At 39.3% G+C, this 12,318-nt stretch overlaps 2 protein-coding genes across 2 annotated transcripts; both read left to right on the forward strand.

The window, feature by feature from the left end:
- Positions 1-3,216: 3,216 nt before the first annotated feature.
- LOC112142797 (olfactory receptor 1-like) lies at positions 3,217-4,648 on the forward strand. The gene has a single exon (XM_024266370.2). The coding sequence runs from the start codon at positions 3,229-3,231 to the stop codon at positions 4,195-4,197; it is 969 nt and encodes a 322-aa protein (XP_024122138.1). The 5' UTR covers positions 3,217-3,228; the 3' UTR covers positions 4,198-4,648.
- Positions 4,649-6,997: 2,349 nt separating this feature from the next.
- Positions 6,998-7,960, forward strand: LOC112142867 (olfactory receptor 1-like). Its single transcript, XM_024266488.1, has one exon. It carries the CDS (start codon positions 6,998-7,000, stop codon positions 7,958-7,960), a length of 963 nt encoding a protein of 320 aa, XP_024122256.1.
- The last annotated feature ends 4,358 nt before the right edge of the window (positions 7,961-12,318 follow it).

Genomic DNA, 12,318 nt, shown 5'->3' on the forward strand with positions numbered 1-12,318 from the left:
TGGAGTGAACCAATTGGATGAAACATTTCAATGCTTCATGAAGCTTCATCTGCCAATTACTAATAATCTCTCTCTATATACATTGATCCATAACAATTTGATTGTCAGGAGCCAACATTCAGAGACCAGGCCTTTAGAAAAAAAACTCAAACGGTTTAAAAAGATAAGATTAAACATGACCAAAGCCATGTACTTGAGAAGAAACAGAAAAAAAGGTGTTCTAAAAATGAAGAACTGAAAACCAGGCACTTAAATGAATTGGGAGTCATTTAATTCAAATTCAAATGGATTTTATTTATAATGCACTTTTCATATAAAAATACATCTCAAAGTGCTGTACATATAGAAACAAAGAACACAAGAAAAGCACCCTCTTGATATACCAGCAAAAACAAACAAACAAAAAAAAAAATGTAAAAACAGCCCCCTTATATATGTATGAATATATCTAAACGTCCCTCTCACCCTCCATGGGTGGTTTCTCTTCTTAGCTTGGGTCCTCTACCAGTGGCCTGGGAACTTGAGGATCCTGCACAGTATCTTAGCTGTTCCTAGCACTGCGCTTTTCTGGACTGAGATGTCTGAGGTCTTTCCAGGAATCTGCTGTAGTCACTCCTCCAGTTTGGGGATGACAATCCTGAGTGCTCCAATTACCATGGGCACCACTGTCACTTTCGCCTTCCAAACTTTCTAAAGTTCCTCTCTGAGTCCCTGGTATTTCTCCAGTTTCTCGTGTTTTTTCTGATTGATGTTAGCATAACTTGGTACTGCCACATCCACATCGGCTTTCCTCTGTTCTTTATCCACCACTAAAATGTCTGGTGGGTTCTCCATTACCATCCTTTCCGTCTGTATGTGGAAGTCCCACAGGATCTTTGCTCTCTCATTCCCTACCACTTTTGGAGGTGTTTCCCATTTTGACTTTGGGTTTTCCCATCAATATTTTGAACATGTTTCTGTATATCATTCCAGCTTCTTGGTTGTGGCGCTCCATGTGTGCTTTTCAAGCCAGCATCTTACACCCTGCTGTTATGTGTTGGATTGTTTCTGGTGCCTCTTTGAACAGTCTACACTTTCGGTCTTCTCTGGTGTGGTAGATCTTAGCCTCTATCACTCTGGTGTTCACAGCTTGTTCCTGTGCTGCCAGGATCAACGCTTCTGTGCTGTCCTGCAGGCCAGCCCTTTCTAGACTTCTTGATATAAGCTACTTCAGTTACTGTCCGGTGATACATCCCATGCGTGGGCTTGTCCTCCCATGAGGCTCTGTCCTCCAGCATTGCATCCTCTGTTTTCCATTGCCTGAGACATTCACTGAGCACACTGTCAGTTGGGGCCTTGAGCTTGACATATTCATGCATCTTGGATGTTTCATCTTGGATAGTGGCTTCCACGCTCACTAGTCCTCTGCCTCCTTTCTTGCAGTTAGTATACAGTCTCAGGGTGCTGGATTTGGGGTGGAACCCTCCATGTATGGTGAGGAGCTTTCGTGTCTTAACATCCCTGGTCTGTATCTCTTCCTTTGGGCATCTTATTATTCCTGAAGGGCATCTGATGACTGGCATTGTGCAACTGTTTATTGCTCGGTCTTGTTCTTGCCATTGAGCTGGTTTCTCAGGACTTGCCTTACTCGTTGGAGGTATTTGGCTGTTGCAGCTTTTCTTGTTGACTGTTCCAGGTTGCCATTTGTCTGCGGAATTTCAAGATACATGCAACTGTCCTCCATGTCTACTATTGTTCCTTCTGAGAATGAGACCCCTTCTGTGTGGAGTACCTTTGTCACCATCCGACTGCATTTCTCAAGCCTGAACGACATCCCAATGTCAGTACTGTAGATCCTGGTGGTGTGGATCAGGGAGTCAATGTCCCACTCGCTCTAAGCTTGTAGCTTGATTTTATCCACGTACAGGTGACTGATGATGGCCCAATTTCTGACTTGGTTTCCATAGCCAGTCTTATTGATTATTTGGCTGAGGGGGTTCAGACCTATGCAGATTAGCAGTGGGGACAGAGCGTCGCCTTGGTATATGCCACATTTGATTGGCACTTGCGCAAGTGGCTTGCCATTGGCTTCAAGGGTGTTTTTCCACAACTTCATCGAGTTTTCTACAAAGGCCCCTACGTCCTGTTGATGTACTTATATATGTACTGATATACTTATGTATATAAACCCACACAAGTAAAGCTTTTAATTTTGTCACGCATACCATTAGTCCAAAGGGGAGTTGACACCTGTGCTCAGGTGAGTGTTTATGTTTTGCTGGGGTGGATGATGAGGGAATGTACAAAAGGAGAGAGTGCCCGGTTATCTCCACACCAAGACCCCCCACACCAAAGCAGCAGCAAGGACCCCCCACACCCACCACGGGGGCGCAGAGGGAACCCGTCTGTCGGCAATCCCGCCAAGCACCCAGACCAGGGCACACCAGACCACCGCAGAGGCCCCAAACGTCAGAGAGCGGGAAGGCACAGGAGCACAGAGAGTGCAGGCCCCAGCCCAGCCAGAAGAGCAGCCCCCCACCGCGTCAGCCAGGTGTCAGAAGGCCCCTACCCCCACCTAACTGCCCCGGCAGGCAATCAAGGCGCAGCAAAACTCAAGCACCAGAGAGAAGGAGAACAGACAGACTGAGTGCTTTCCAAGTTACATGAATTCTCGGCTGATGCTTTTTCCACATTTTTCCTTCTTCTCACATGTAGTCCATTTCCTTCTTGTTCCAGTAGCCCACTTTCCGTGAAGGTGCTCTGGTTCCCCAACATCTGACGCAGACGCAGACGAGGTGACGTCTGAGCTGGCATGACATGTGTTTCATTGTCTCTCAGTTCATGATGTAGGTGGTAGCATTAGGGTTCTAGCCCAGTTAGCTCTCCATTGGTATGTTAATTCTGATTGCAACAATGTAGACATGGGCACTGATACATTGCTCAATTCAATAACAGATTTAGAAAATTGGGTTCCTTTAAAAATATAGATTTAGGTCAAAACAGCAAGTTTCACCAGTACAGAGTTTACAAAATATTTTACTTCACAAACTTCGAAGCACACAATACTCTGGACAGTTAGTTAACGTTAGGGATTAGATGCTTATTCAGAGGGAGGAGAAAAAGAGTTCAAGGAGGACCCACGCTTGGGATCTAACATAAAACACAGACAAGGAGGTTCAAACAGGTAGATCTACAGTGCTGACATCTTCAACACTTCTTTGGAAAGACAGAGGAAATCTTCATATTAGAATGGAGTTTTTTAATTCCGCCTTTGGGAAAAACATTACTTTTGTGCGTCCTGCATTTTTCAAAATCAGTGGGTTTATTGGCATACCTGATATGAATTATTACTATGTCTTTCTCCTTTTTGTCTTCCTGGCTTCAGTGCTGGGAAACACAGCTGTAATGACAGTAATTTGCTTGGATCACAATCTGAGGACGGCTAAATATGTGGCAGTTTTTAATCTTGCCTTTGTGGATTTGTTAGGGAACACAGTTCTTGTCCCGAAAGTCATTGACATCTTTTTGTTTAACCACTACTATATTTCCTACAATGATTGTATTACACACATGTTTTTCTGTTTCATCTGCCTTGGAATGCAGAGTCTTAACCTGGTTGCTCTCTGCTATGATCGCCTTATTGCCATCATGTATCCCCTGCATTATCAAGTCAGGGTGACACCCAAGAAAATGCTTTCTTTAATTGGTTCTTTTTGGTTGTTTGTGGTTTTTTGTTTTTTAATTTTAGTAGGTCTTATGACAAGAATTTCTTTCTGTGAATCTGTGGTTATTAATAGCTTCTATTGTGACCATGGCCCCATGCACCGACTAGCATGTAATGATGCAACTCCAAATTTAGTATATGGAAATCTATTAATAGCTCTGCTTCTGTGGGTTCCTCTACTAATAATTATGTGTAGTTATATTTGCATAGGCCGTACTCTGGCTAAGATTTCCACAGCTAAAGAAAGAGTCAAAGCCTTTAAAACGTGCACATCTCATCTTTCATTGGTGGCAATTTATTTCATACCAATTTTAATCGTGTACAATATGAGAGCAAACATACATCCAAATGCAAGAATCATAAACTTATCTCTGACCGCCATCTTTCCTCCCATGTTAAACCCAATAGTTTATGTCCTGCAGACCCAAGAAATAAGAACTTCTTTAAGAAAGATTTTGAAATGTAAAAAACAATCCCAAATTGCATTGAAATAAGTCTAATTGTGTGTAAAGTCACTTTTGCTAATGTCATCTCCTGTAACTTAGCACATTATCCAAACTTTCTTTGTAAGAATTTTGTGTGTCCATTGGTTTGACTGTATGTTTTAGAGACGGACATTTTAACCTCTTTTGTCACGCTTTATTGGGTTTGTATAACCGTCAACACATGTGCCCATCCTCTTGTGAGCCACCGTTTGTCAGGAAACATTGGAAAACTACTAGGTGCTGAAGTTCAGTTGTTAATGCTGCTAAGTTCTACTGATAACACTTTTCCACTTTTGCAACAAATGTTTCCTTTCCAAAATGTTTCACAGCAGTTATTACAAAAGAAAACTGTACATGTGATTATTTAAGTTCATATGTAACAAACATGTTGAACAGAAAATGTACTTTAGTGGAAAATGACAAAATGGTAAAAGTTGAACAAAAATTAAAATAAAAAAAACACAAGTAACGATACTTGGATCAATTATATAGTGTAACCTTACTTTAAATCTTCTGGACATCTTTCAAAGCAAATACAACAATATAGTTTGAAATTAACTGAGGAAATTAGATGTGTTGGCAAAAGTGATGAAGAAAGGAGTTCAAACAATCATTTGACATCAAGAAAAACAAGTTCTAAAGCCTGCAACATTGTTTCATTGTATGAGAAAAGTAAAACACTTGTTTTTACAAGAGTTATTTTTGGGTTATTGCTTGGAAACATTTTCTTTTATCAAAACCTGAGGACTCCAAAGTGTGCTTTTAACCTTGCCTTTGTGGATTTTGTTGATAGATAACATAGCCTTTGTGCTAAATAAAACTATGTGTACAAACACACAAATAAACAAGACTGAATGGCAAATCAATTTACGTTTCAATTTCTTGAAGTTCAGATTTACGTTTACCATTTACTTATAAATTTAATTGTTACATCCAGGTGGATGCAACATAAAAGAGCCAACCAAGTATCTGATGTACAAAAAAAGCCTGATTTATTCCCAATAAACTTGAAACCACAACAAGTAACTGTGGAAGGGTGCTGAGTCAGGCAGGAGCAGTTCTGCTGGTGTGGCCTTCAGCCATGGGAGAGAGAGGGAGGAGCCAAAAGGGGCCGTTTAAACCCTCCTCTATCAGGGTGTTCTTGGGCAGGCTGGAAAACTTGGAGCTGGGAAGAAGAACTGAAAGAAGAGAGGTTACCGCATAACATAAATATTTATTTTTAACATTTAGGGCTGTGTGGGAAAGTCTTTTTATATTTCTTAGGTATTTTACTTTGAAACACACTTATCATTGAAGTCATTTCCCTTTCTTGAGTAAGTTTCTATTTTGAGACTGGCCCATTTATAAGTTGGTATTTGTTATGTTGGACACTTAAAAAACTCTTTTATGAACATATTTTTTTCTCCTGTGGCTCAATCTTTGCATGGTTCATCACACCTGCCTTGACCCACATGGCTCATTATACTTTTGGTAACTTAGTGTAGCCGTTACAAACAGGCAGACAGCTGGTTCTACTTGCAGCAGGTTTATTGGACAAAGAAAGGCAAACAGGAGCAAGGCTAAGCTAAAAGTCCACAACGCTAAGTCAGAGTTATAATGCAGGCAAAAGGTCGGGGCAGGCGGCAAAGAGGCAGCCAGGATCAGGTAATGGGTGATCAGATCAGAGAGAAATGAGTGGTATGCAGGCAAAAAGAATCATACAATACATTGCACTCTGTGTGGTCTGAACATGGCTTAAATGTCCTGTGGCTGATTGACTGATGAGATTTAAGTGTGAAGACATCCAGACACTGTGCGCTGGGGTTGATGGGAGATTGAGTGCAGTCAGTACCCAAGAGATGGCTCCCGCTAATGACCACAGGGGGAGACACAGCGTTGGGTCCAGACAGTAGCTGGTGTAGGGTAAGGAGATGGCTTTGAAATTGATCAAACACTTGTTTAAACTTGTGATTGACCTTCAGAACCTGGAAATTGGTCAATTGATAATATTTTTTTTATCAAATTTGCCTTCAGTATTTGATTAGCAGCTAGTTGAGAGATGGACATTTGAAACCCCGTGTCAGAATTTTTCCTGTCCACCGGTTAAACTGTGGATTCTGTTATTTCAATCATGAATACCCCAATATTACAATGTGCTCCTGTGACTTTATTACATAAAAGTTGCCATCTTGTAATTATTATCGATCTACGGTTGCATGTTCTCACTCATAGGCTGCTCAGGGATATTACATGATAATCAATGGCTTTCACCTTCATTGTCATCCTAAGGGTAGTAAGCATGGAGCCCAATTGCACTTCATAGTCTAATCAATAAAGTTGGCCTGAGAGTTAAGACTATAGTGATCAATAAGGCTCATGTTGCTACAGGGCCATTTTTCCACTGCCATTCCCAATGTTATATGAAAATGTCTAAAATGAGACTATGATTTTTTTTTCCAGTATTCCTCCTTCATTAGAATCATGTTGATCTCTGCATACCAGACTTTTTTTTTCTTGTCTTTGTTTTTCACAGCACTTAGATTCACATCTCAAAGCAACAGACTTCCATTCAAATCTTCAAGGTTTTGCTTAAATTGTACCCAAAGGGATCTGACTCATTGACCCAAAGGAGAAATAAAAAAAATATAAATATATGATCTGAGACAGGACAACAGAGAGAAGATTTGGAATCAGATGAGACTAATGTACGGATGTCTGTGCAGTGCAGTTTAAGGAGAAGGCAGTTTAGATCTAAGCCCACATAGGCAATTCTGTTTTGAAACTGGGCTATATAAATACAATTGAATTGAATTAAATTGAATCTAGAACAATGGAGTTTTTTAATTCTGGCTTGGGAAAAAACATAACTTTTGTGCGTCCTGCATATTTTAAAATAGCTGGTTTTATAGGGATACCTCATATGAATTATTACTATGCCTTTCTCTTCTTTGTCTTCTTTATTTCAGTGTTGGGAAACACAGCTGTAATGACTGTGATTTACTTGGATCATAATCTGAGGACTGCCAAGTATGTGGCAGTTTTTAACCTCGCATTTGTGGATTTGTTGGGTAGCACATCTCTTGTCCCAAAAGTCATTGACACTTTTTTGTTTAATCACTACTATATCTCTTATAATGAGTGCCTGACATTCTTTTTTTTCTGCTTTACATGTCTTTCAATGCAGGCCCTTAACCTGGTTGCTCTTTGCTATGATCGCCTGGTTGCTATCATGTTTCCGCTGCATTATCAAGTCACAGTGACCCCCAAGATCATGCTGTCTATAATCCTTTCTTTCTGGCTCTTTGTCATAGCTGCTGTTTTATCTGCAGCCGGTCTTTTGACAAGACTTTCCTTCTGTAACTCAATTGTTATTAACAGTTTCTTTTGTGATCATGGCCAGATATTCCAAATAGCCTGCAATGATTATTCTCCAAGTTATATATTTAGTGATGTGTTGATAGCTATGATTCTGTGGATTCCTCTAATTATTGTTACTTCTAGTTATATTTGTATTGGTTTTGCTCTCTGTAAAGTGTCCACAGTCCATGAAGGAGTGAAAGCTTTTAAAACGTGTGCAGCTCATCTGTCATTAGTGGCAATCTATTTCATACCTATTTTAATCACATTCACTAGAAATGTACATCCAAATTACAGGATCATAAACCTGTCTCTGACTGCTGTCTTTCCTCCCATGTTAAACCCAATCATTTATGTTCTGCAGACACAAGAGATTAAAGCATCATTTAGAAAAATTCTGAAAAATAGAAGTCAGTCAAAAGTTACAGGAAAGTAATTCAACGTTAAAGGAAGAAAAAAGATTTAGAAGACTGTGTCCATAATGATTTGCTCATAAATACAATTTACTATTCATGTATGCATTTCAAAAATACAAAGAAACAAATGTCTTTCCATAAACATTTGCTTTTCTTGTCAGAAAAGGACAAAAGAAAGGGAAAACAAATGTCTATGAGAGAATTTTCTGTTGCCTTGTTTTATATTAGACTTGTATTTATATTTAGACTTGTATCTGATCACTTTTAGTTGGGTTTGGTTGTCACTAATGCTTTTGCTTATGATGTAAACCCTTTTTCACTGAAAGGAAACAAGCATGACTATTAAGATTTTTTACGTAATACATTGTTTCAACAAATGTCCTGTAGACTTAATTTTGGTGGGTAGGGGTCACATTCTCTTTATTTTTGTGTCCTTCATGCTGGCTTAATAACTGTGGGTAAAGTCCAAACAATGGCTAAATTGTTTATTCTATTTTACTTATTATTCCTGACACCCTTACACATTACACTATGCCAAAACTCTATTTTTTCTTTCACTAAATCCCAGTGCCTAATGACGTTGCACTTTGTCTGTCTTAAAATTTTCCTTCTTTCCCAACAGCATGATGGTAAATGGTGTAAGCTTGTATAGCGCTTTTCTGCTTTTCTCTCTTCCCTGACCTAAATCTTCCCATACCACAATACCTTCAGTAATGATGTCACTTCTTTATGTAGCATACCACACAAACTTTATTTTTAAAGTCACTTTAGGCCCGAAGTGCTGTAAAGTAAAAACAGAAACACAAAATAATCTAAAAGTAATACATACAAAATTATTAACATAATAAGAGATTCAAAGAAGGATTAGAATGTCATACTCCTTTTTACACGGACATTACACAATGAATAAAATAAAATCATTTTCAATTAAATGGAATGAAAGAAAAAAAAGCCCCTTTTTGATGTGTTAAAAGCTTAATTTAAAAAGTCAGTTTTACAGACTTAAAAACAGGTATGACAAAGACAGTCTTACATAAAGTGGAAATTAATGTAACTTCCTGACTTTCATCTGCTTATCTAATAGAGCTGTAATGAGTATCCGAGCACTCTGGTACTCAAAACCTGCTTCTACAAATTTGAGTATGAATATTCGTGACGTCCAAGATCACTGATTTACGATCTTTATAAATATAGTAGAGTGTAGCAAAATATAATTTGGGAAGGATGCATTTATTGCTCTGAAATGCAGAGTTATGCTGGATTTTAAGTTTACGAGCTAAAACAAAGCCAAATGTGGAGCACTATCGTCACTGGAACTAAACAAATCTTTGAAATAAAGTGTCAGTGAAGCAAAGTAAGACTAGCAAGTGTTTTTTTTTCCCATCAAAAATTGAAATTGAGGTTTCTAAGTTCTGAAAAAAAGAATTAGCTGGAGTTTTAGCTCCAGTGTTTATACTGTTTCAGTTCCAGCGGATTCTGTAGTGAAATAATGCAGCCTCGCACTGAGATGCTGCTCTGCACAGCAGATGTGTGGATGTAATCAATGTGAATTTAGCTGATTCTGGCGTGGAGAAAAGCATTTTTTATACTGGCTTTGCACCAAAATGTAATGCTTAGAACCTAAAGTGATGCAGAACTTTGAGGATGGAAAAACTATGGAGAACATTTTAAGGTTTTGAAGTAAAATGATCCAAAACAAAAAGGATTTTTATGCTTTTATTTACCGGTATGTCACTGCTGAACTTAATCAGAAAATGTATTTCAACCATGTATTTATTGAATTCGGTTTGTGACTTTTCTTTCATAAAAGGTGATTGCATTGATTTTTTAAGCTTTTTTGTAATGTTTTACATGTTTGAAATAAATAAAATTAAAATAAAAGACAAGGTAAAAAATGGTTTAAGTAAGAAACACCATTATTTTCCTATCTAAATCTTTGTACTGTTATCAGTTCATTCTGCTCCCGTGTTCTAAATAAAAAAAGATTGTGATTTTATACAAATAACTGTAATTTTCGTACATCCAGTAAAAAAGATGCACATAGCAACAAATATATTAAAAAGTAAAATCGTGGTTCGATTAATGAGTTGTTGATCTTGATTTGTAAATCGAATCGGATCGCCACCACAGCCCTGTTGCCTATTCCCATCTTTTTTGAAGTAAGTTAGCCCTAATCTAACTTAAGGATACAGGAGCTTCACTCTGATGTAAAAGGGACTTCTATTTTTGGCCATAATAAAATTCATAGAAATTAATATAATTAAAGAAATAGAGGCTAGAAGACACAGAATATGTCAGGTTTATAGCAAAGACCCGAATGTGTGTGTACATGATAAAAATATTTAATGGTGTTATTTTGCGGCCTAGTCTTTTATTTTCTCAAACAGATGAGTTTCTGTTAGAGTAAATTCTGAAAGAACAATTTTAATAAATGAGACAAGACACAAGATTGCAATTTCTCTGGAGGAGGGCTTAATGACAAATGACGTTCGGTGTGCTTGCCACAACAGTTGCAGTGGCTGCCCCAGCAACTGTTAGGTTCAGACAGGTACACTCTTGACAAGTACCCAGTCTGTCGGTGGGCCACAAAACTACACACACACACTCATAGTTACAATGAAACAATTTAGAATCCTCAATTAGCCTATGAAGCATTCATTTGGGGTGTTTAAAGAAGTTGGAAAGCCTTGAGAACATTCACACAAGAACAAAGAAATCCGTACATAGCCACAGTTGGGATTTGAACCAGGGCCTGCAAACCCCTATGCCACTGTGCAGCTCATATACACAAGCAAATAAACATAAGCTGATGCCTCTAATATCTTCATGTTTGTGTCTGAAGGCGTTCTGATTTGTGTGGCCTCCCTCCTGCATGACAAACCATAAAAGAGACCCCTTGTGTTATGCATTTGTTGGTGTAATACTACCTTTGCTAAGAAATTGTGCAAATAATAATTTAAAAAACTTCTAAATAAAAAAAAAAATCTGGGTGGTACTTAAAGTATAATACCATGTGCGACTTCACCTATAAAGGAGTATCATAATTAAAAAATACAAGTATGAATACAAGTAAATATGTGGTAATTTGTAGGTCCATCCATTTTCTTGACCGATTTGTCCCTTCCGGGGTCGCGGGAGTGCCAGAGCCTAATCCGGCTGCTGATGGGCGAAGGCGGGGTTCACCCTGGACAGGTCGCCAGTCTGTCACAGGGCCTCAATCACACACACATTCACTCCCACATTCACACCTAGGGGCAATTTAGAGTCACCAATTAACCTATGAAGCATGTTTTTGGACGGTGGGAGGAAGCCGGAGTCCCCGGTGGAACATGCAAACTCCACACAGATAGGTCCCAAATCCCCCAACCGGGATTCGAACTGGGGCCTTCTTGCTGTGAGGCAAGAGCGCTACCCACTGCGCCACCATGCAGCCCGTAATTTGTAGGTGTAACTGTAAATCATTTAAAATATGATCTCATGTTGTAATAGTGGTTCCTTTATATCTATAGGTTGATTTATCTAAAACATGGTTAAACACAATGTCTCTGAACAGAGAATAGTGTAACAAAAGTAACAGCCACTGAACTCAACATCAATCATTATAGGATCTTGTTTCCCATCAATAGAGCATCTAACAAGGTTAAAGGTTGGCATTCCAAATACAGGAACTGGGACCTATGTCTTTATCTGAAAGTAGTCAGTGTCCTCTGACTTCAGTTTAGATTTTTTTTTTCAAAAGAGTGCTATCCATCCATCCATCCATCTCTCTTCAGGTGACAGAGCTTCTCACCCTTCCTCTAACGGAGTGCCCAGCCACCCTATGGAGGAAACTCCTTTTAGCTGCTTTTCGTCTGGATGTTGTTCTTTAGGTCATGACCCAGAGCTCATGACTAAAGGTGAGTACTGGAACGAAGATCAACCGGTAAATTGAGAGCTTTGCTTTCTGGCTCAGCTCTCTTTCCACCAAAACTGACCGGTGCAGTAACTGCACAACAGCTGATGCCACTGCTATCCGCCTATCGATCTCACGCTGTGATCTTCCCTCATTCGTGAACAAGACCCCAAGATATTTAAACTCCCCTACCTGAGGCTCGAAGAAAGGTAGTTTGCCCTCACTCCACCCACGAGAGAGGGGGAAACTACCTTTCTTCGGTCAAGAACCATGGCCTCAGACCTTCATCCCAGCTGCTTCACACTTGATTGCAAACTGCTCCAGTGCATGGTGGAGGTCCAGGCTCAATGAAGCCAACAGAACAACATCATCTGCAAAGAGCAGAGATGAAATCCTGTGGTCCCCAAAGCAAATCATCCGGCCCCTGTCTCCACCTAGAAATTCTGTCCATAAAGACTATGAACAGACCCTTGGATAAAGGGTAGC

Source organism: Oryzias melastigma, linkage group LG14, assembly GCF_002922805.2.
Source record: "Oryzias melastigma strain HK-1 linkage group LG14, ASM292280v2, whole genome shotgun sequence".
Lineage (NCBI taxonomy): Eukaryota > Metazoa > Chordata > Actinopteri > Beloniformes > Adrianichthyidae > Oryzias > Oryzias melastigma.